Source organism: Pezoporus wallicus, unplaced genomic scaffold (assembly GCF_028554395.1).
Source record: "Pezoporus wallicus isolate ANWC-B61680 ecotype Strahan unplaced genomic scaffold, APGP_CSIRO_Pwel_v1 contig_5542, whole genome shotgun sequence".
NCBI lineage: Eukaryota > Metazoa > Chordata > Aves > Psittaciformes > Psittacidae > Pezoporus > Pezoporus wallicus.
Window position 1 is genome coordinate 1,949,758 of NW_026640165.1, and position 24,951 is coordinate 1,974,708.

Consider the following 24,951-nt stretch of genomic DNA (forward strand, 5'->3'; position numbering starts at 1 on the left):
CTGTCCTCTTTGCACTCTTCCTTCAGGTATGTGATGAGATTGAGCCTTCTCCAGGCTGAACAGTCTCGGCTATCTCAGCCTTTTCTCCTACGAGATGCTCCAGTCTCTTCATTATCTCTGTGGCCCTTCACTGTACTCTCTCCGGTGTGTCCTCATCTCTCTTGCCCTGAGGAGCCCAGAACTGGACACAGTACTCCTTGTGTGCCCTCACTGGTGGTGAATAAAGGGCAGGATCACCTCCTTAACCTGCTGGCAATACTTTGCCTAATGCAGCCCAGGATACTCTTCACCTTCTTCACTGCTGGAGTACATTGCTGTCTTGTATTCAACTTACTGGCCCCCAGGTCCTCTTCTGCCAAGCTGCCTTTCAGCAGGGTGGCAGCACAACCCTCTAGAGCATCAGCCACTGCTCCCAGTTGTGTGTCATCTCCAAACTTGCTGATGACTCTGCTCCACCATCCAGGTCATTAATGAAGGTGTTACAGAGAACTGGGCCCTGTACTGACCCTGGGGTACACCACTAGTTACTGGTCCCCAGCTAGACTCTGCACTACTGATCATCACCCTTTGAGCTTCGCCATGAAACTAGGCCATTTATGAGCAACCCTATCTTCATAACAGGCTCAGTTTCAGAATGTCAAAGAGAGGGCTGTTATAGTACATTGTGCAACAGAGAGACTGCAGATTCAACTATCTTCGATGCAATGGCTGGTGGTAAGGAAAGGATTCGGATCAGTGTTCTTTTATTGTTATAGAATGAATGGGGGCGGAACATACTTGCGTATTAAAAATTCCTTTTTTCTCAGTCATCTTTATATCTTTAGTGCATTGTATTATAGTAGACTTGTTAAATAGTGTGAAGTATAGATTTGAAATTTAGATTAATGTTGCCTGTTCACAAGATTACAAGATTATCTTTGATGGAAAAAAACTAGAGGCTGACAGAATCCATATGCTAAGCCCCTTCCCACTTACTCACATGCAAGTGACTTGATTTCACAGTTCGAAAAGTATAACCCATTTTCACTAACAGCTACTAGTAAGTTAATAAACCAGTGACCAATAATGAGCCAAGTACCAGCAGCATAAGAGCAAAGATATTTGAAGATCTGTATTCACTGCTATTCCACAAAAAAATTAATGCTGTAGCCTGGAAAACTGATTTCAAGTCCCCTCAAACATAAAAGGGGAGCAGCTTACCTCTTTTTTAAAAAACATACCAAACTACTAATTAACTTTGCTATTACTGAAATGAAATCTCTTGAGCTCTGTTCTTAATATAACTATTTAGTATCTGACATTAAATCTAAATTCAAAGAATGAGAATGAAAGTACCCCCCTTATTCAGTATTAGACAAGAATGCAAGAAGATGCTGAAAAGGCATATATTTATTTTTACAAATGTCTTTATTTCCTCCACACTGTAAATTTAGAACTTAATGAGTATAATTTCCCATCTGTGAATTATCATATTTGTGTGTGTCTAAAATAGCTATTCTAGCATTCAAATAATAAATCTGACCCACTGATTCTAAACTGGCTCCCACTTCATGACAATCACTTCCAGCTCATTTTTCCCTGTAGAGATTTTGATACTTTGAGTAGAATGTGAAAAACAACTTTATTGTGAAGCCTCTTTGAAATGTAAAACAATATAGTGAATATTACCATGCAGCTAGTTGCTGCAGGCTCCTGAAATCAGGCTTTGCATACTAATACATACAGTGTTTTCTATCTGTAATCAAAGGCTCCGCCATAAAGAAATGCGGGACTTGCAAATGTTGCTCTAAAAAGAGAAGACATTTAAAGGACAGGCTAAATATTTTTTCCACCAATAAAGCAACAATGCAAATGATTTAACAATTTTGCACGGCAAGATCTTATGGGACAGAAATAAGGAAATCTATTTGCACTATTTCTATAGCAACATAATTGCCAAATGTTAGACTGTGAACAAAAAGCCATCATCCTCAGTAGTGCAATTAATCAGCAAAGAAACAGACAAATTCTGAGTGTGTTTTCAATAAACCTTTCTATCTTCTCAAAGTAGTCAAGATTAAATTTCTTAAAATAACAAGTGCATTTAAATTTCAAATGTTATCTACATTATACTACAATTATACAATATATATCACAGGTGAACAGATGTCAGTAAATGACACCATGACTTTAAAAATTACCTTGATTTTTTTTGTTTTGCTGCAGGGCACAGAATTTCATTACACTGTGTTTATCAGGTTATATCCAAGGTGTAATAGCTTATAGACTTCCAGCAATGGTGCAACATTTTGAAAAGGTCTCTGTGCAGTTGACTAAAGAAACAAAACCTGTTTGATTTTTTAAAATATAACCTTCTCAAAGAGAAAATAAAGTTAAGACTGTGCCTTTTCTTTATCGAATATTACAATTCTGAAAACGATCCCTCAATTTTTAAGGAACAAAAATACTTAGGTCTTAAACAGTGTCCTATATCTACAAAACTACTTAAAACATTAATTAATCCTCCCATATTCCTGCAAGATATGCATCAACTGGAAGTAAATGGACTTTTGTGTTTCCAAAAGCCAGTATCTACTCAAGGGACTTGACAGCTTTCTTCTACCCAGAGAACTGACTTGGTATGTACAGCAGCAATTCCAACTACGCTTTCACCTTGACTACAACATACCCCGTTCAAGGGTAAAAGCGTGGTTCATTACCAGACCCACTCAGCCTGTAGCTGTTCAGGTAAGACTGACAAGAACGATGATAGAAGGCAGCACTTATGGTAAATGCATTTCTGTTTCAATAACTGATGCAAAACCAACTGACTTACTTAATTTTCAGTCATCACCCAACCGCATTTTGCACAAACCCCACCAAGCCAGAACTGAAAAGGAATCTAGTAACCCATGCAACCTCCACACTCTCCACTTTATTTGCAGCTGCACACTTCTGTCACAGAAACGGAATTAAAGTTCTACAGAAAATATCATGTCATTACAAAACCACTCACAGGCTCTTACCCTCCTATTTGAATTAGAACCAAATTCATTTTAGCATGGCTGTCTGGCCACATTGATACATCCCATACCAGAATCAGGACTTTTGACTGGTAAGACCCTTTTGGGTTATTTTAAGGGAGACCTCAAAAATCTTGCAACTGAATGCAGTGGGTTTGAAATGAAGAGCATCTTCATATTTCGGGGATCAAAAACCTGTTCTTTCATTTGTGTTTAGATCTCTACAAAGCACTTGCTGAAATAAGAAACAGAAAACACTACAGAAATGATGAGCAAGTAAACCAATTCTGCTTCTACAGAAAAATACTGGAAAATAAATTACATACTTGTAATAATAGGTGAAAAACAGATTATTTTCTGAATTCACATAAGGCAGTAATTTGATTATTTTTCATTTTTTTCCACTTGGGATTATTTTTTAATTAGGTCAACTGAATGTGAATATGTGATGTTAAATGTGAATAATTTCAAAGCAGCAACATTTTTTAACAAGTCTGGACAGGGAGGAGAAATAACAAGGTGAAATGTAAGTACGCTTGGGGCAATAAACATTTCTATTTCCCATGTATATTCTTTATCTTATGTAATGATGAGGACATTTCCTTCTATATCATTAACACCTCATATTGCCAGTGTTGACAACTAAGGAAAATAGTCTGCTTACTCACCAAACGTTCATCAGGAGTGACAATGACAAGAGCCCTCCACAAAGTACAGAATAACACTCCCTACAACTCTCAGCTTTACCCAGAGCTTACGTAAACGACAGCAGTGTGCTAACAAGCAGATCAAAGGCGATCAAGGGCAGATCTGCCCTCTCACAAGGAATACCTTCTGCCCAGCTTGGAGACCCCAGCTTACCTTTTCTATTGACCATCCCAATCACCCCTACAAAGTTATTTGTTGCTTTTAAGGCTGCTTTCACTTTGCAGAACTGTTTGTTGATGCCTATGTAGGAGTGAAGGACCCAAAATAGATGAGGATCAGAGATCATTTTCAACTATTCTACAAGGGGCTTAGAGGGATTCTTATCTCTAATTAGGAGGGTGGCTGTCATGGAAAGATAAGTTCTGCTGTGACTTACACTGAAGTCAATTGTAGTTTAGGTATTACAACAGCTGAGGCAGGATTAGTCACTACACATTGAAAGAGAGAAGCAAAAAGCAGAACAAACTGGAGTAACCTATTAGCTCTTCAAAGGTAAATTAAACAGTTGAAAGAGGGTATATAAATAACCAGTCATTAGGTGAACAAAAATAACAGTTTTATGGTATTTAAATCTTATTTGTGATTTTAATTTTTACCCTCAGCATCACAAAAACAATAACTCTACATTTGGAAAAACATATTATTCTCCATTCATTTTTCCCAAAACTAGAAATCAAAACTTCATGAATTCTGAATACTTTTAGCCTTGCTCCTCAACTAAAATCTAGTCATTAAAGGTGTTTTAAACCCATAAAAAATGTCTATTCACTGTTAAAAGAAATTTATTTGTCTTATAAATTTATTTTCTGGAAATTAAATATGTGATTTTAGTATTTACAGATTAATAATGAATCTATAGTTTATTACAAGTATGAGATATAACAGTTTTGCATTCATTTCATATTGTTGCAAAAGATAAATGTCAAAATCTACATCAGCAAAAGGGAAGGAGTGGAATAAAGTGCAGTGTAAATTTAATCTCCAGATTCTTCCATGATAACCATGTAAGCCTGGTTATGTCACCTAACTCTTGGCCACGTCTAATGGTGGAAAAATTTGGAAGTGAAGTCTGTAAGAGAAACAGTGTAGAAAAGATGCAGGAGATGTCATTGCCCTCCTGCTGAACTCCAGTATTTATAAAGTTTACAAGTTCTGTGTCTCAGTTTCTACATCTGTCAGATTATGATTTGGTTCCCTTTTTTTTTTTTTTTAACAAAGACCTTTTGTGACTCCTTTTATTAATTAGTCAAGTGTTTTTAAAAATACATTTTTAGATACAACATGATACAACACTACAAAATGTTAAGATGGTAACAGGTAATTAGAAGGCCGGAAAGCACATGTATGAGATCATAATACAAAATCGGAAAAAACACAGGCTGTGCTATCTGTGAAGTGCAAACCACAAATAAATCTGGAAACAATGGGAAAAAGAACTAATAAAAATAAAAAAAAAAAAAAAGGAAGGAAAAAAAAGGCAAGTAGCTTCCTTGCTATTAAAGGACTTGTGCTTTAAAAAAGCTGGGTCTCCTCCTCTCTTATGCTTCCTAGGATGATACTTGCACTGCAGTAATCAAAACAAGGAAGCAGATGGACAGGCAAAGTGGTACTGCAGCTGCTGCAGAAGATGACTATAATAATAATGTTGACATCAGTAACAGTAATTAGTGCACAGACTGTAGTAGAGTGGATGATTCGTTTTTCTGTCTTCTGGTGTGGGCATGCTGCCCTAGTGCATGGGTATAATGTTAGTACCTTTAGTCTGGTCTGTTTATTTGCTCAGTGTATTAATGATACTGAATACAAAAGGAAAATCCAACTTTTCTCCCTCTCCAGAACACGTGCTGAGGACAGCATGTTGTTTCAGTTTGGATTAATACAAGGCAGAATCTTCATTAGTAAATGGCAAAATACCAATTTCTTACTTATATCTATTTTCAATGTACACAACAATTCATACTCTCCCAAACAGCCATCTGTACATACACTCTTGAATTTCAGCAGCATGTAGTACTTGTCAGGTTTTGTCTAAACAACAGCTCTACTGTTTGGTGTGATTTTAACCGTCTGCAGGCTAGTGCCATAGCTTCTTCAACGGACATAGAACAAATACTGTAACTGTGTGAAGGGCCAAGAAAAACACTGTGCTACACTGAACCACCTTGGGTCGAGAAGAAAGTAAAGCATCGGTATTGTCAGCAGTACTATGTCATGAGTTCTGGTAGCATCAGACAAGGATGTACCACTGTCCTGGGTTCAGCAGTAGCAGTCATTTTTCTCCTTCTTAGTAGCTGGTGCGGTGCTGTAGTTTTGACTTTCAGCCTGGGAACAGCACTGATAACACCGATGTTTTTAGTTGTTGCTCAGTAATGTTTACTCTGACCAAGGACTTTGTGAGTCTCATGCTCTGCCAGGGAGGAGGTGAAGCCAGGAGGAAGTAGAGAGAGGACACATGACCCAAACTAGCCCAAGAGGTATTCCATACCACAGCACATCATGCCCACTATATAAACTGGAGGCAGTTACCCGGAAGGGCTAGATCACTGCTCAGGTTGGGCTGGCTATCGGTTGGCGGGTGGTGAGCAGTTGTATCCTCTTCCCTTGTTCTTTCCCTTATCATTATTATTATTGGTGGTAGCAGCAGTGGTTTGTGTTATACCTTAGTTACTGGACTGCTCTTATCTCAACCCATAGGAGTTACATTCTTTCAATTCTCCTCCCCTTCCCTCCGAGAGTGGGGGGGAAGAAGGGGGGGGGGGGGGGGGCGGGGATTGAGAGAGCATTTGTGTGGTTCTAAATTACCAGCTGGGCTTAAACCACAACAACCTCTAATCCTTAGCTACCTCACTGAGAATGACAACTGTCCAGCCTGGTGTTATACTACGCCAAAACACCCATTGAAGAGCAAACTACTGGAAGAGTGGTAACTGTGGAGAAATACAGTTATTTGGTTTTATTTGGGAAATACAATAGGTCAGTTAGATGCAATCCTGCAGTATGAAGTCAAAAAAAGGGAAGGAAGGCTAATCGGAGAAATTACGGAACATGCTTAGCACAGCACAACCCAAATGCCTTTTCTTTTCTAATGAGTTTTTCCTTACTCTGCATCTATCTTCAATTGAGATTCATTTTCCCTATTCATTTATTCTCCACGATTTCCTTTGGTTCCCCTCTATTATGATCCTCAAGTGCTGTTCTACAAAAAATGGAAAAGTGAAAGTGAGAAGCACAGGCTCATGGTGAGAGCCATTCATGAAGGCTGAAAGCTCATTTATCTACGCTCCCTTTCCATCCAATCTCTGCCTGGGGCTTCCAGAGTTCCTCTGTCTCTAGCTTTCTATGTGTCTCCTTAAACATGCTGATCTACTGAAGTGCTGCAGCAAAGAATTTTTTTGCCAGATCAAACTTTTTAATAAAGAAAATATGCTAAAAGTTTATAAATGTTTCAAGATGTTTGGTTGGTTGGTTGCCTTTTTTAACAACACAGAAAGAGAAGCTTGAAGTGCATCAAAAAAGTGATGTTCTGTGCAACATCTTTTAGAGAGATATATATATGGGAGACAAGAGTGATGGTATATTGAAAATGTGGGATCTGAGCATGACGTGAATGGTATGGAATAAGGGGTGGATACTGGTCTGGTTCAGCAGTAGCTGTAATTTTTCTCCTTACTAGCTGGTGCAGTGCTGTGGTTTTGACTTTCAGCCTGGGAACAAGCGCTGATAACACCAATGTTTTTAGTTGTTGCTCAGTAATGTTTACTCCGACCAAGGACTTTGTGAGTCTCATGCTCTGCCAGGGAGAAGGGGAAGCCAGGAGGAAGTAGAGACAGGACACATGACCCAAACTAGCCCAAGAGGTATTCCATACCACAGCACATCATGCCCACTATATAAACTGGAGGCAGTTACCCAGAAGGGCTAGATCACTGCTCAGGTTGGGCTGGGTATCGGTTGGTGGGTGGTGAGCAGTTGTATTCTCTTCCCTTGTTATTTCCTTTATTATTATTATTATTGGTGGTAGCAGTAGTGGTTTGTTATACCTTAGTTACTGGACTGTTCTTTTCTCAACCCGTGGGAGTTACATTTCTTTGATTCTCTTCCCCATCCCTCTGGAAGTGGGGGAGGAAGGGGGGAGGGGAGTGAGAGAGCGGCTGCGTGCTTCTGAGTTGCCATGACAGTTTTTTTTGGCACCCAACATAGGGCACAAAGGGTTGAGATAACAACAGATCTGACCAGAGTGTGTCTAACTGTATTTGTGATAAGCATTCACTGTTTTGGATTAACAGTCAGTCATCAGAATGATGATTTATTGGCTCTCAAAGTTGTTGCTCTTGATCTCGCAGTTTCAGCATGTCATACCTTACTTACAGCCAGTATTTGCTGTGTTAGTGTTTACTGGCTGGGGGTCTTGGGCTGAGTTTCTGGTTTCATTGTACTTTATGGTAATGACTTGTAATACAATAGAATCATTGATCATGAAACCGGTCTGGCTTTCATTTCCAGTGTGGTCATCACCTCTATACTTTGGGAGGTATATAATAGAAGTGTTTAGCAATTACACATCTTTTTTCCCCTCCTCCGTGGTGAACCTATGAAGGAAACATTCCCTTATCTTCCCAGCTCCCACACCATACTGTTTACAACATTATTTGAGAGTTCTGAAGGTTTTGAATGGCCTTTAGGTACCCTTGAGATCTGTCTGCTGATTGTGATGGGAATCACCATGTTGGCACACAGAGTGTGTTTTACCCACGACCATTTCATCTGATCTCAAAAGTTAAGCAGAGTTGGGTTTGGGTCTTGTCTAGGTTTAACAACGATACAGGAGGATCAAGAGATTTTCCCCAAGGCTGGACAGCCATGGGTGGCAGGGTGTGTGGGATAGTGTGGGCAAGTATCTAGGGCAGTGGGCCCCTCCAGTACTTTGGAACTTCACCACTGAACAAGTGCAAAATCCAGAAAAATTAGTAAAACATTTAAATCAGGTGTGTTGTCATCCTGGTCGTACCATAGAGGGGACAAATCATGGCAACATGCTGGGGCTTGGCCTATGCTTAAAGAGCCCTCTTCAACACTATCCAGCACCTTCAAAGGGAAAAAAATGTCTCTTTATCTGATGGCAAAGCAACAGACAACGCAGCTACACCAGCTCCAAGCACAGCAGCTATACCAACCCTAGCGACAAGTACAGCAGCTACTCAAACTCCGACTGCAACAAATAATGCAGCTACTCTAACTCCAAGCACTGCAGCTACACCAGCCCCAGCGATAAGTACAGCAGCTACTCAAACTCCAACCACAACAAACAGTGTAGCTACTCCAGCTCCAAGCACAGCAGCTACACCAGCCCCAGTGACAAGTACAGCAACAACCCCAACAACAGATACTGCAGCCACTCCAACCACTGTGATAGTCACTGCAGCTAAAGCAGAGGACCAATTTGTGCCAATATCAGTTGCCCCTGTACGCAAGGGGAAAAGCAAAAAAGAGTCAAGAAAGATGAAGCAAGATGAAGAAACAATGTACTCACCACTTGGGACAGCATCTGACCAGGAGTTATTATTAAGTGAATCAGAGGAAGAAGAAGAGGTGACTTCTCTACCCCAGACCTCAGCTGAGCTACGGAATATGAGAACACATTTTTACCCGTCAACCAGGGGAGCACATCATCACCTGGTTGCTTTGATGCTGGGACAATGGGGCCAATGGTCACGAACTAGAAGGTACAGAAGCCAAGCAGCTGGGATCACTTGCTAGAGAAGGGGGAATTGACAAAGCAATTGCAAGAGAGAAAAAGTCCCTCAGACTTTGGAGGTGGCTCTTGGAAGCTGTGAAAGAAAGGTTTCCATACAAGGACGATGTTATGAGTCGTTCGGCCAAGTGCACTACTACAGAAAAAGGCATCCAGTCTCTGAGGGAATCAGCCATCGTAGAAATGATCTATCACATCAAGCCGAACAACGGGGATATACCCATAGATCCAGATGAAGTTGAATGTACATGACCCATGTGGGAACGCACTGTCATCATATGCCCATTCATTGGCAACAGTAACCTGGAATGACATAATACCACTGGAATGACATAATACCACTAACAGTGGATGAAATGGTTCATAAACTCCGAGAGTTCGAAGACAATCTCACCCCTTCCATTATCTCAGCTGTGGAAAAACTGTCCCAGGACCTCAAACAATTGAGGGACGATCGATCTGATTTATCCAGCTCCTCACGTGTACCAACACACGTCTCAGCTATTAACAAAAGGCATCCTATTGTTTGAGAGAGGAGATACAGGAGGTATACGCCACGGGGTACCCTATGGTTTTACCGGTGGGATCCCGGAGAAGACATGACAAAGTGGGATGGAAAACCTACTTCAGCTTTGGAGGAATGGGTGAGTAAACTGAAGAGGGGAGCAAGGGCCAAGACTGATCATCCCATGAGATCTACGGCTTCAGTCTCTGGTGAGCAGTTTCCCAGATAGAGTGGAAAAGCTAATTTTATAATAATAATCCCTTTCACCACGACTTAAGTGTCCAACGCTGTGATGACCATTAGAGGGGCCCTGCCTCCAGTCAGGAGGAGGTAAGGGACAATCGGATTTACTGGACTGTGTGGATCAGATGGTCTGGCACATCAGTCCCACAGAAGTATAAGGCTCTAGTAGATACCGGTGCACAGCGTACCGTGATGCCATCAAGCTGTCAAGGGGTGGAACCCATCTATATTTCTGGAGTAACAGGAGGATCCCAAGAGTTGACTGTGCTGGAGGCTGAAATCAGCCTGACTGGGAGGGAATGGCAAAAGCACCCTATTGTGACTGGTCCAGAGGCTCCATGCATTCTCGGCATAGACTACCTCAAGAGAGGGTACTTCAAAGACCCAAAAGGGTACCGGTGGGCTTTTGGTATTGCTGCTTTGGAGACTGAGGAAATTGAGCAGCTGTCCACCTTGCCTAGTCTCTCAGAAGATCCCTCTGCTGTGGGGTTGCTGAAAGTTGAAGAACAACAAGTGCCAATTGCGACCACAACAGTGCACCGGCGGTAATATCGCACCAACCGAGACTCCCTGATTCCCATCCATCAGCTGATCCGTAGACTGGAGAGTCAGGGGGTGATCAGCAGGACTCGCTCACCCTTTAATAGCCCCATATGGCCAGTGCGAAAGTCTAATGGAGAATGGAGACTAACAGTAGACTATCGTGGACTGAATGAAGTCACACCACCATTGAGTGCTGCCGTACCGGACATGCTAGAACTTCAGTATGAACTAGAGTCAAAGGCAGCCAAGTGGTATGCCACGATTGATATTGCCAATGCATTTTTCTCCATTCCTTTGGCAGCAGAGTGCAGGCCACAGTTTGCTTTTACTTGGAGAGGTGTCCAGTTCACTTGGAACCGACTGCCCCAGGGGTGGAAACACAGCCCTACCATTTGCCATGGACTGATCCAGACTGCACTGGAACAGGGGCAAGCTCCAGAACACCTGCAATACATTGATGACATTATTGTGTGGGGTGATACAGCGGAAGAAGTCTTTGAGAAAGGGAGGAAAATAATCCAAATCCTGCTGAAAGCCGGTTTTGCCATAAAACGGAGTAAGGTCAAGGGACCTGCACAGGAGATTCAATTTTTGGGAATAAAATGGCAAGATGGACGTAGACAGATCCCCACAGATGTGATCAACAAGATAACAGCAATGTCTCCACCAACTAACAAGAAAGAAACGCAAGCTTTCTTGGGCGCAGTGGGGTTCTGGAGTATCCACATCCCAAATTACAGTTCGATTGTAAGCCCTCTCTATCATGTGACCCGGAAGAAGAATGATTTTAAATGGGGCCCTGAGCAGCAACAAGCCTTTGAGCAAATTAAACGCGAGATAGTTCACGCAGTAGCCCTTGGACCAGTCTGGACCGGGCCAGATGTAAAAAATGTGCTGTACACTGCAGCTGGGGAGAACGGTCCTACCTGGAGCCTCTGGCAGAAAGCTCCAGGGGAGACTCGAGGTCGACCCCTCGGCTTTTGGAGTCAGGGATACAAAGGATCTGAGGCCAGCTATACCCCAACTGAGAAAGAGATACTGGCAGCCTATGAAGGAGTTCGAGCTGCTTCGGAAGTGATTGGCACTGAAGCACAGCTCCTCCTGGCACTCCGGTTGCCTGTGCTGGGCTGGATGTTCAAAGGCAGGGTCTCCTCTACACACCATACAACCGATGCTACCTGGAGTAAGTGGGCTGCACTAATTACACAATGAGCTCAAATAGGAAATTCCAGTCATCCAGGCATTCTAGAAGTCATCATGGACTGGCCAGAGGGCAAAGATTTCGGAATGTCACCAGAGGAGGAGGTGGTGCGTGCTGAAGAGGCCCCACCATATAATAAACTGTCAGAAAGTGAAAAGCAGTATGCCTTGTTTACTGATGGCTCTTGCCGTGTTGTGGGAAAGCATCGGAGATGGAAGGCAGCTGTATGGAGTCCCTGACAACAAGTTGCAGAAACTGCTGAAGGAGGGGTGAATCGAGTCAGTTTGCCGAGGTGAAAGCCATCCAGCTGGCCCTGGACATTGCTGAATGAGAAAAGTGGCTGGTACTTCATCTCTATACTGACTCATGGATGGTGGCAAATGCCCTGTGGGCAACGACCTGCAGCAATGGAAGCAGAGCAATTGACAACGCAGAGGTAAACCCATCTGGGCTGCTGCACTGTGGCAAGATACCGCTGCCCGGGTGCAGAACCTGGTGGTGAAGGCACGCCGTGTACATGTTCACGTACCCAAGAGTCGGGCCACTGAGGAACACCAGAAAAACTAACAAGTGACACTTCAGGCCATCAGGGCAGAGATGCAACATATAGATGGGCTCATGATCAAGGGGTGGATTTAACAATGGACACTATTGCCCAGGTTATTCATGAGTGTGAAACACGTGCTGCAATTAAACAAGCCAAACGGTTAAAGCCTCTTTGGTATGGAGGATGATGGCTGAAGCGTAAATACGGGGAGGCCTGGCAGACTGACTATATCACACTCCCACTAACCCGCCAAGGCAAGCACTATGTGCTTGCCATGGTGGAATTAACCACCGGATAGCTGGAAACATATGCTGTGCCCCATGCCACTGCCCAGAACACTATCCTGGGCCTTGAGAAACAGATTTTGTGGCAACACGGCACCCCAGAGAGAACTGAGTCAGACAATGGGACTCATTTCCAGAACAGCCTTATAGACACTTGGGCCAAAGAGCATGGCATTGAGTGGGTATATCACATCCCCTACCATGCACCAGCCTCTGGAAATATCGAACGGTACAATGGGCTGTTAAAAACTATACTGAGAGGAATGGGTAGTGGGACTTTCAAACATTGGGATACACATTTACCAAAAGCCACCTGGTTGGTCAAGACCAGAGGATCTGGCCCAGCCCAGTCAGAACTTTTACATACTGTAGAAGGGGATAAAGTTCCTGTGGTGCACATAAAGAATTTGCTGGGGAAGACAGTCTGGGTTATTCCTGCTTCAGGTAAAGGCAAACCCACTCATGGGATTGCTTTTACTCAGGGACCCGGATGTACCTGGTGGGTAATGCGGGAAGACAGGGAAGTCCCATGAATACCTTAACAGGATTTGATTTTAGGGGAAAACAGCCAATGAACTCAACTGTATGCTGTTGCTTGCTATATAGCACTTTTATAGCCCACCAACTGGACGTCTTCAGGTCACCAGTGACTGGCCCTGACTTCCCTCTGACCATCATCCCAACAAAGAACGAACTTTGATGAAACCAGACAAGTTCTGCGGTATCATCAGCAGGCAACAATCCAACACTGCACATAGCCTCTCCTGCTCTGAAAGACAGTTACAAGAGATGAAGCCCGACATCATGGACCGAATAGACTTCTTTGTGTGTGTGTGTGTATGTGTGTATATATATATATATATATATATATATATATATATATATATATGTGAGACAAGAGTGATGGTATATTGAAAATGTGGGATCTGAGCATGACGTGAATGGTAAGGGGTGGATACTGGTCTGGGTTCAGCAGTAGCCGTTATTTTTCTCCTTCTTACTAGCTGGTGCAGTGCTGTGGTTTTGATTTTCAGCATGGGAACAGCACTGATAATACTGATGTTTTTAGTTGTTGCTCAGTAATGTTTACTCTGACCAAGGACTTTCTGAGTCTCATGCTCTGCCAGGGAGGAGGGGAAGCCAAGAGGAAGCAGAGACAGGACACCTGACCCAAACTAGCCCAAGAGGTATTCCATACCACAGCACGTCATGCCCACTATATAAACTGGAGGCAGTTACCCGGAAGGGCTAGATCACTGCGCAGGTTGGGCTGGGTATTGGTTGGCGGGTGGTGAGCACAAAAAAAGTGATGTTCTGTGCAACATCTTTTAGAGAACGGTTTAACAGACAAACTCAAATGCTGTATTTAACCTTCATTATTTTCTTTCAGTGTTAAGAAGATGTTCTGGGTTTAGCAGTAGCAGTCAATTTTTTTCCTTCTTGGTAGCTGGTACAGTGCTGTGTTTTGACTTCCAGCCTGAGAACAGTGCTGATAACACCGATATTTTCGGTTGTTGCTAAGTGATGTTTACCCTGGCCAAGGACTTTGTAAGGCTCATGCTCTGCCAGGGAGGAGGGGAAGCCGGGAGGAAGCAGAGACGGGGCGCCTGACCCAAGCTAGCCAAAGAGGTATTCCATACCACAGCACGTCATTCCCAGGGGGGTAACTGGGAGTTACCCAGAAGGACATGGGGTCTTCTAGGTTGGACTCGTTTTTTGGCGGGTGGTATCATATTCTCTTCCCTTGTTATTTTCTCTTATTGCTGTCGTTGGTGCTAGCATTGGTGATTTGTGTTGTATATTGGCTGCTGGAATGTTCTTGTCTCAACCCATGGGAGTTGCATTCTTTCGATTCTCCTCCCCATCCCTCCAGGAGCAGGGAAGGGTGGGGGTGGGGGAAGGGTGCGAAGGAAAGAAAAAGGGAGGAAAAGTGAGTGAACGAGCTGGCTGGCTGGGTTTAAACCACGACAGAAGACCACCTTTGCATATGAAGAGTTTCTACAATATATTTCAAAAATTAAATTGATGTAAATTAAAAATCCAGCCATATACTTTGAAAAGGAGACGTCTGCATAAACACATCTTCTGTTTTTCATCTACTAAGGTAGATGTGATAGCTCCAGTAATTCTGTTCCTAACATTGAGTGAAACCATTAATCAATTTATTCCAAATATGAACAGAAAACAATGCAGCTGAATGGAAAAGAATAGGTATTCAAAAGAACAGCCACTATTATTTTTCAAGGAAGAAATTGCCAAGAAGTAGAGAAACAAATGGCTGAAAGTGTAGATGAAGACACGTTCTCCTATGCAAACTAACAGAATTAATTAATTACTCACATCACATGGTATTTTATGGAATGACATTAATGATCAGTAATAAAAACTGACAGTGGTGTCTTATCAGTTCCCTTTAACAAAAGAAATTATTATAAAAAGAACGTGTTTACACCCTACAGATGTAACCCACAGACCATAAACATAGCTTTAGATATTAGTTTGACTTGCAACACTTTCTCATTAGTTTAATAACATAATTTTTATGGAACTGTAAAACTGTAAACAAAAGCATTCTCTCTTCTCATTTTCCTTAACAGAACTACTAAAACATATCCAGCTACATTAAAACTTTACCTTAACTATTTCCTCTATGAAGCAGACATGTGACACAGGATCTCTTTTCTTTGTCAATACTTTCTGCAAATGCTGCACCTGTAAGAAAGAATTTATTGAGAGGAAAAGTGACATCTAATATGTCATATGCAAAACCGCATGTCTATAAAAACAGAAACAAGCTGCTGAGTACCTGTCCGCAAGCAGCACAGATCTGATCCATGAGTTTCTCCATGTTTGTCCAGAGGGCTGCTCGAAAAGCTGCTGTGTTCCCAGGTGTTGGCATAGCAGCTCTACCAGGGCCACCTAAATGGTTTTTAAAAACACAGCAGCACATTTTAGCTTTCCAATATGAAAATTTGCTTATTAGAAATACAGATCTGTGCACTCTGACATAAGGTTGGGGTTTTTTAATTAAAATTCTTTACTGTGAGGGTGGTGTGTTCAAGGGCAGGTGGGACAGGACTTTGAGTAACCTTGTCCTGTGGAAGGTGTCCTTGCCTGGATCTTTGATGTCCCTTTCAACCCAAACTATTTTATGTTTCTAAGAAAATAGCTTCAAAACAGAGCTTTGTGAATGGCTTCAACTGTCTGACTGAGAATTCAACTAAGGAAGAAGTCAAATAAACTCTGCAGTTCAGTGGGGATAATTCAATGTTTGTCACTGCTACCTGCGTTACAAATTCGGACCTCCACATAGACATCAAGGTAACATTAGTAAGCACTGTTGCCCAATGTAGTAAGAAAGTGAAATGGCAGAGACAGTAGGTGTGAAAAATACATGTATTACCAGCTCAGAACTGAAACACATGGCAAACTGCTATAACAAGTGATAATCTAGCTGAAGGAGATGCAGCTTCTAAATCATCACTTTCTTTGAGAGGGGCTGTATTTCTTTCTTTATGCTAGTGATTATGGCTTTGGACCCCCAACTTGCTGCAAAAAGAGAAATTAAGTTTATTATTACAACATTTCTTTGTATTGAACATACTACTTTGAAATTACTTCCATCTGATAAAAGCACCACAATGTAGTTACAGGCTTATTCCATTGCTTGCAAATAATGTCTACCTGTGATCCACCCACCAACACAAAGCAAGCAGAATTTGGATTGATCTTTCCATGACAAACTGCTAAGAAAATGCTGCAAAGCTGTAAACTAATGAGGACAATTTTCTGGTCAAGTCAGGAAAAAAAGGAGGGGCTTGGGGAAAAGGGAAAACGTTTAAGCCCGATAACAAAAGGCAGACTTTGGCTTTGTATTAGATGATTTCAGAGACATGACTACTTCCATCCTCTACTGGTGAAAGCAAGCAGGGAAATGTTCCTATAACAGGCTTGGATATGTGAGTTTCTTCCATTTGACAATATACTATACTTCTGTCACAAAAAAAAACCAGTTATCATTCTCTGTAAAACAAGTATCATACCTCTTGTAACAGTTTGAGATGGTTGGGTCAATACTTTGATATCCAAAGCATTTTTAATGTTCTCCTCCAGTACTGTGCAGTATCCATCCACCACATTAGCAATGGTATCTTTCAAAGTCCCAAGGTTATGAAAAACCTGAAGAGCAGTTCCCACTTGAGTAGGATTCTAGAGAAAGAAGATTTTCAAACTGAATTATTATCTTTAACTGTACTATAGGGTTTTTTTATCCATGATGAGGCATCATTTTACTGGGCAAGCTCATCTTTAAGTTCAGACTGCTAATTCATTTAACATTAAATAACTGGCATCCTTACAGTACAACAGAGAACAGAAGATAAAGGAGAGGACTGATTTCCTTTGATTGCTTTGCAATGCTTTGCTTAGCTTCCTTTGGTACTATCCTCTGAATAATGAGAATGGAAAAAAAGGAAGAACTGGAAGCACCGCTGGCAGTATCTAACCTGGGGTGAGATACCAGTGATTGATCCAATAATTCCAAGGTTAGTTACAGTACAGCTATATTAAGCTATGGTATAGTTAGCAATATTGTTTAAACATGCACATGCGGTCTGTTACAGTACTGTGATTTACGTGCCAAACAGTTAATTAAATGTGATACAAGCTTAAAAAAAACCCAACCAAGTACAAGCAGAGGCAAGCAGGTCATGCCCCTACCACTGACTACTGCAGAATTTAAGCTTGTATTTCTACATTTCTATTTCTAATGCTTACAACCAACAAAACCAAACCCAAAACACCCTCAAGTATCTCTGCATGGTTCACAGCTTTTCTGAAATACAGGAGAGTGAAAACTGTCCCATTGTTCATTGTTCAAGAGACCTTTGATTAAGAATAAATCTGATGATAATTCCACAGAGCAACACTAAACACTGGCATGGGTGTTATTTAGCAAGAGAAAAGCCTCAAATTATTGCCTTTGGAAACTAAGCACTGTCATCGGTACACTGAATACTGCTTTTTTATTTTGCATTCACATGCAATTAGTGGAGGGGGCGATCAGTTGATCATACACACATTAGAGATGCAGTCTTTTGTCATTTTTCTTAGTGACTTCTGCCAGCAGTAAAGAATATGGTCTGGCAGAAATCCTGGCACCTAGACTGGACAGAAGCATCTGAGACCGCAGGCACATCCCGCTAGATACCCTGCTTTGACTCTCCTCTGGCAGTGAGACCTTACACCACTGCACTCTTCCTGCCGGTGCCTACAGCAGTAGTTATTGGAAGGTCTGCTGCAAGACCAATGCAACTCTGCTCCATCTTCCCCAAGTCACAGGTTTTTTCAGCCTGACACTCCAGAGTTAAAGCAAAAGGGTATGCTCATCCACCTTTCAAGTGTGGGGAACCTGCACTGAGACCACAGCAGTAAAGCTACAATACAGCTGCTGATGATTCACTTACTGGTGCATTCACCTACTGCAATAGGATTTCTGATCCACTGACGAACAGCGCATTCTCCTCAAACCTGTTTCAAAGGTCACAGCACTATAACTACACATTCATGTCACACTTTATAGGGTTTCTGCAAAGATCAGAACCATAACTGAAACAAAAAAAGCCAGATCTCATCTCATTTCCCAAACCCAAAGAGGTGTTTCCAGGTTTAGTGGAAAGCAAAGGAATGTTAGGTTTGCATATTATGGTTTACAGACCATATACTAACTGTACCAGTTTCTTTTTCCAAACAGTGTGGGAATTAATGAACATTACCATCATAGTATTATAAGTCTGGGACTTGTAGGTTTATTTTTTTTGACAAATGGGTATGCTGTAAAATTTCTAAGCATCCTGTGGGTGTTTTTGTGGAGGTGGGAAAGTGAGCCATAAAGACTGGAAGATTAATGGGATGTCAGAAAATGAAGAGTAGTATAATGAAAGGAGGGAATCTGGGGACAGAATGAACAAGAAAATACAAATGGTAAGAGGATGGGGAATATAATGAAAAGAAACTGGAAAGAAGAAAGAGAATGAAACTGAAAGGAAGGAAAGCAAAGATATAAAAGACTCACCTCATCTACCAGCCTTTCTTGCTTAAATTGTTCTAATTTTTATAGAATACTTCCCAATTATAAAACCAGGCAGAGAGTCAGTAATACAAAATCAATACCTTACTACTATGGTTTCAGTCAGACACTAATGATCATATATAACCTAACAAAAAAATAGAACAGCATCAAAAGGTGAGCAGGGCACTCTCCAGTCTTGAATAACCAATGGCTAGGTATTTGATTTCCTGACAAACAGGCAGTGTAGGCACAAAAAATTTCAGGCAGCAGATGAAACTCAGAGCTCCCACATCATAGTTCAGCAAACTAACTCTGAAGCTACGGGTCAAAAACGACACAAAAACATGCTCAAAAAGACCCGGAGCTATGTTTCAAAGAAACTGGTTTTAGCCAAAAGTTGTCAAACAATTCTATTTGAACTTAGGAATAGTTAAGAATAACCAAAACACATTATAGAAAACTGCTATTCACTCAACGTATCTTCCAAATTTAGTATCAAAGTTAAAATCAGAATAGAACAAAAACTATGCAGGTAGCCTATTTCTTATGTGCTTTAAATTGTGGACATGGCCACTGACAGAGGGCTTCTAGTTCATGTATTCATCTTGTACAACAGGAATTAGAGATATATTCAATATATAGATGTACAATAAAATATCTTTTTTATTTGTTTCATATACAGCATTTTTCTCTCCTTGAAAAACAGTGTGTTTTATATGCCCCAGACAGGCTATATAAAGTCCATTGTTGGTATGTCACTAATCCTAAGAGAATTGCATTTTTTATGCACAGCTAGTTTCTAGGTTTAGACAATATGTTAAAAAAAATGGAGCATCTCTTGGGACAAAAATTATTATGCGGAAAGAAAATGTTGGAAAGCAGGAAGAACACAAATGACTGTATTTTCAGGCTTGCATACACATCTCAAAATTGGACTGTTTATCATTAATACGGACAAAATTTTGAGAATCAGTACTGCAGAATCTGTCACTATCAACAGACTTTATCTATAAGAATTTCCCCTAGTATTTAATTTTTATTTGAGAAAGCTTAAAGCTAAACATTTCTGAGATTCAAAAGACTGCCACATTTTTTATCAGATGGAAAGCATGTATTCAAAAGAAAAATAAACTGACTACAGAAGTCATTTAAAATGGGAAATGGAATCACATCAGGGAATAATATTCAGAACATCTATCCAACAGGAACAACAGGGAAAATAATATAACTATTTTTAAGATGGAATTTAATGAGTTTATTAGCAGTATTTTATAATTAAGTTGCCTGCCACTGCAGGCAACTACACTTAGCAATTTTTAAGTGTTCTCCTTAGAATCTATGTTCGCAAGATCTTATGCTCCTTTGTAAGTGTCTTGTTTAGTAAATGAAGGCTTAGAAGTACTACCAAGCACAAAGTAGGCTGGTTTTACTATTTAAAAATGTATGGGCAGTTAGAGCGACAAGAAGACACAATTCTGCTTCTCACAAGGTAGACATTTCTCAGCTTCCATGAGACAACACATTAAATATCTTGGTCAGAAGGGTGATATTTGCCACCACTTGAAAAAAGGCACAGATGTTTCAATTTATATTTTAGGAAAATATACAGATACATTCAGCAGCAGCTATGAAGAGCTGCATTTGCTCATTTTCTCTATCACTGAGAACTGTTCATTTTACTAATATAATTTTCTATTCATTTTATCCCATCCCATTTGGTTCTGTAGACTACTACAGACAAGAAGAAAAGTCAGTGACATGCACTCATTAAACATGACTGTTTTTTCTACAGTTATATCATGCGGTTATTTTCTAGAGCAGGCAACTAGACTCAATAACCAAGAAGATGCTGTCCAGTCCAGCATGACATTTACAGTCATTCTGCAGGGCAAAATGCCATTTGATCACTTCCTTTCCCATAAAGATAATAACCTTGAGAAGACTAGATAGAAATACCATTAGATACTTAAATAAATACATATATTTCTCATTTGAAAATATCTCCTAGGATGGAACCAAGTCATTTTTTTTCTGTCAACTGCCAACACTGAAACTATTTTATACTGTAGTCTTTTATGATTGCCACTGGTGCTACCAGAACAATCTTCTGAAAGCATGGTTAAATAAAGAGCAATATTCTTTTTCATCATTAGAAACACAGCTTGGATGAGCAAGCCTGCTCCTCACAAGGGAATGTGGTGATGACACTGAGCTAATTTGGGGACAGGAAGATTCCTAGCATAAGGCTGAACCAAAAAGGAAACCTGGATGACAGGCAAAACTAACTGGATACAAATACAGCTTTCAAACTCACATTCTACCTTCTCAGGTTATGGGATTCACCATGTGCACCTTTCTTCTCAACAGTGCTGTTTTAGGGAACTCCACATCAGCATTCCTTCATTCAATGCCAATCTGTCCCCTATGACCCCATGCTGCAAGGTTTTCACCTATCAACTTCCCTCTCAAATGAAGATGTGCTAATTGCCCAGAATATGTATGGTCAATGATACCTGTGACAATTACAACTAGTTTCATAAAGAAGTAGTGTTACAAATGTAATTAACTGCTAACTGTCATGCAGTTAAATTTCACAAGTGCCCCGAACCACATAATCAGAACAGTTTTCTGAGTAAATGTTCTTTCATGTGACAGTTCGGAAGCACCACATACGGAGAAGTCAAATGTGGAGTAGTCCCTCACTTAGAATAAGAAAGTTTTCGCTATGTTTGTACACACACATATTACTGAACAGCTGTGATTTCAGTGTGCTGCCACATCCTTACCCCTTATATGGTAAAACATTTACTGTGTCCCATACACAAGCACTAAAAGCAGAGCACAGTATGAAAAGAATTACATATGTTGCTCAGCTGAAGGAAAATATTACTAATAAGTCTAGGTATCATTTCAACAGAGTGGTCTGACAATGTGGCAAGCAAGAAATACGATGAATAATACTTTCTCCATCAGAAATAATCAACATTAAAATTCAATAACCCTAGAACAGAATATACACTGAAATAACCAAACTTGTAAACTAACGTACATTCTGACAGGAAATACAAAGGGCTCTTGCAGCCCTTCCAGAGTAGATGCAAAAAAGAGCTTCCAGAATGATACTTCTAAGTATCTTTGACTGGCACTAAGTAGTAAATATTTTAATTTGATAGCAGATTTACTATATTGAGAACTATTTCAGTTACTTTTCTCTGTTTGTTTCACACAGCTCATTTTGATTGTATGAGATAGCAGTTGCAACTTCTAACACAGTACAGCTTTACAAGGTCAGTTAAATAATCCAAATAAAAAAAGACCCCTTGTGAGACTGATAATCCTCTTGCCACCGCTTTCCCCTCTTGCCACCATTACAAAACACTGCCTCCTTCAAATAATTTTCCCATAAATAACATTACTACCCAAGTAGTATTACTACTTCAAGTACTATTACTTGAAGACGGGGTGATTTAGGAAGAGTTTGTAAGCTCTTGCAGCTACCAATTACAAGTAGTTCTTAGTCATTTCTTACAGACACCAAAAGTGAAAAAAGTGAGAAGGAAAAGTTGCAATTCAATTTCATGAGCTCAAGCAGATAAGCAGTGAAGGAAACTCAGCCACCTCAGTCACAGGCAGCGCAAAATGACTTATTGAGCAGAATTAAGAATTCACTGAGAATTGTTGGAATTCTTGCTCCGCAGTATCGCTCAGCTATTTTAAAAGCAAGAAAAATTAATGAAAAGCTAAAAGTAAAAATTAAATGCCGATGAAATTCAGCTGCAGTCTAAAAACAGTATTTTATTTCATTTCCAAAAGTCCATGTCTTAAAAAAATTAATTGGTACAACTCCTAAAAATGAACCTGCTTAGGGAAGCATGTCTCTATGTTCATTATCACTCCATCTGTCTTTTACACTGTTCATCTTTAAAATCTGAGCAATACACAAAACGGTCAGGTTGACAATGTAAAGCCAGAGAATACAGACTTCTTTCTAATGATTTTTCAGTTCTTCCTGTTTTGACATTTGCAGTCTTGAGAGGAGTGAGAGGTTAAGATGTTCAATTTTCTGTAGAAGGTAATACTGACATAAAGTGTTGGCTAGACCCCAGAAAAGCACATTTTAATCTCTAAGAGGCAAGAATCCCAAAGCAAAACATTCAAATATGGTTAGGTTATCATGTCTACCTTCTGTGAGCCCGTATTTGGAATAAGCAGCTTCGTTTGGTAGAAGGACTTCCACAGGAAAGGAAAACAGTCTTAAAACACAGCCATAAAACTGCTCATGTCCTCAAACTAGGTCAGACTTTTCTTTCTTAGAATAACAGGAAGTAAATAACAAGAAGTATTGCACTACAAGGGGGGGGGGGGGGGGGGGAAGAGGAAAAAAAAGCAGCAATAAAATACTAGAAAGCAAAGAAGCAAGATTTCTCAACACAGCTAAACAGCTTGCCAAAACACTTATTCTCTATAATAGTGTAATCAAAGCAACAGATGGCTAAGAGCTAATGGAACAGAAAGGCATCAGGAACTGTTGTAAAGAATTATCTCATGAAACATCAAGCAATATTCCAAAGTTTACCAAGCCTTAGGCTATCAACGTGACAGCAATTTCAAAGAAAGTATCTGGCACCTTGAGAACAGATCAGGTAGGCCATAACAATCACAAATTTTATCCTACAGTGCTGCATTTGAGTGTACAAAGAGTACAAATGCAGAGTAGAAATCATACAAAATGATAAAAACTAATAGGCAACATGGAAATAGGGGCATCTAAGCCAAATCAAGCTTCTTAAAATGCTTCTCTTACGTCTTACACAATTTCACCAACCTCTAAAGCCCTCATCAATAAAGAACCAGTTGGCCAGTTAATCTGAAAATGTGGCTTCTCTATTAAGAACACAGCTACCACTTTATGATGAAGGTCAGAGTAAAGGGGAAGGTTTTAAAACCTCCCTTGTGCAACCTTGACTTACATCTGCTGACTCAAGTCCTGTTACTGAAGCACAAAAGTATACGGACACAATCTCATTACTAATTCTGATCTTTGGACAGCAGCTTGTGACCAGATGTTTTCTCCCATCTCACAACATCATCATGTACGTGTTCACTCTGATAACTGGTTGAACAAAGCCATTACAAAACAGAAATGTCAGGTTTTGCTTTTAACTCAGTCTTAACAATTAAGATTAGGAATCAGCTACTGGAGGATTACAATATTCTTCTATAATTTCTTTCTATAAGAAACCTTCAAGTTCAGAAAAAATATCCTTTAAATGGTATACTCTGAATGATTTAAATAGCTACCAAAAGCCATCTGGGTTTTCTTGTTCTCTTGCTAGTCTTTGCAACAAGATAATCATTACCTATGCGAGTGACAGTTTCTCATTTCTGAAATCTGTGCACCTCCTGTCAACAGCTCCAAAGTGCCCTTAAATACTTAAAAGGAATGAACTTTAAAAAGTTACTTTATTTTAAATTCTTTTCAGTTATTTTCATATTCAGCTACAGACAGACCTCCATCAATGTCAGGTTCACGCTGGATCACATTTCAGAACATATTTTTTTCTTAATACAAAGTTCAAATTCCTTGATCACTCATCTAAAGGAAACTTCAGCTCTGCAGATAACTTGGTTAAGAATCACAGAATCACAGAACAGTTGAGGTTGGCAAGAACTGCTGGAGATCACCTAATCTACCTCCCTGTTCAAAGGAGGGTCTACCAGATGAGGCTGCTCAGGGCCTTGCAAGGCAGAGATAGGGTAGTTCAAATGAGCCAGAAGACATCCTTCTCCTGCTACATTTTCCCTTCCTAGATCTGCTTACAGTTCCAGGAAAATCTAACAATGGACTCATGCAGTCATTTCCACTGAGTTTCACTAAGGCCAGACCGAAAGAGAGCAAGTGTCTATACAAACACCTAACAAAATGTCTTCAGTGCTGGCAGTGTTACCCACCCCCTGACAGTAAGATAAGCCTTCCAAGCCCTCTTGTAAATTTGTCCACTGGGAGAAGCATGACAAGACTGACCTATTTCTGTTACAGATACTACATTTAAAGAAAAATATATATTTCTTGTGTTTTTAAAAATAAATGGGTAG

At 40.5% G+C, this 24,951-nt stretch overlaps 1 protein-coding gene across 2 annotated transcripts in view; it reads right to left on the minus strand.

Annotated features, from left to right (window-relative positions):
• Positions 1-24,951, minus strand: part of COG5 (component of oligomeric golgi complex 5) — a 192,727-nt gene that overhangs the window by 54,457 nt on the left and 113,319 nt on the right. Inside the window, exons 8-10 of one of the 2 annotated variants that reach the window (XM_057417851.1) lie at positions 16,829-16,994; positions 15,592-15,704; positions 15,420-15,497 (exon numbers count right to left, since the gene is read on the minus strand). The exons of the other annotated variant lie outside the window; for it this stretch is intronic. Of the exons in view, the coding sequence (XP_057273834.1) occupies positions 15,420-15,497; positions 15,592-15,704; positions 16,829-16,994 (357 nt within the window). The remainder of the gene's footprint in view (positions 1-15,419; positions 15,498-15,591; positions 15,705-16,828; positions 16,995-24,951) is intronic. 2 annotated transcript variants of the gene reach the window in all.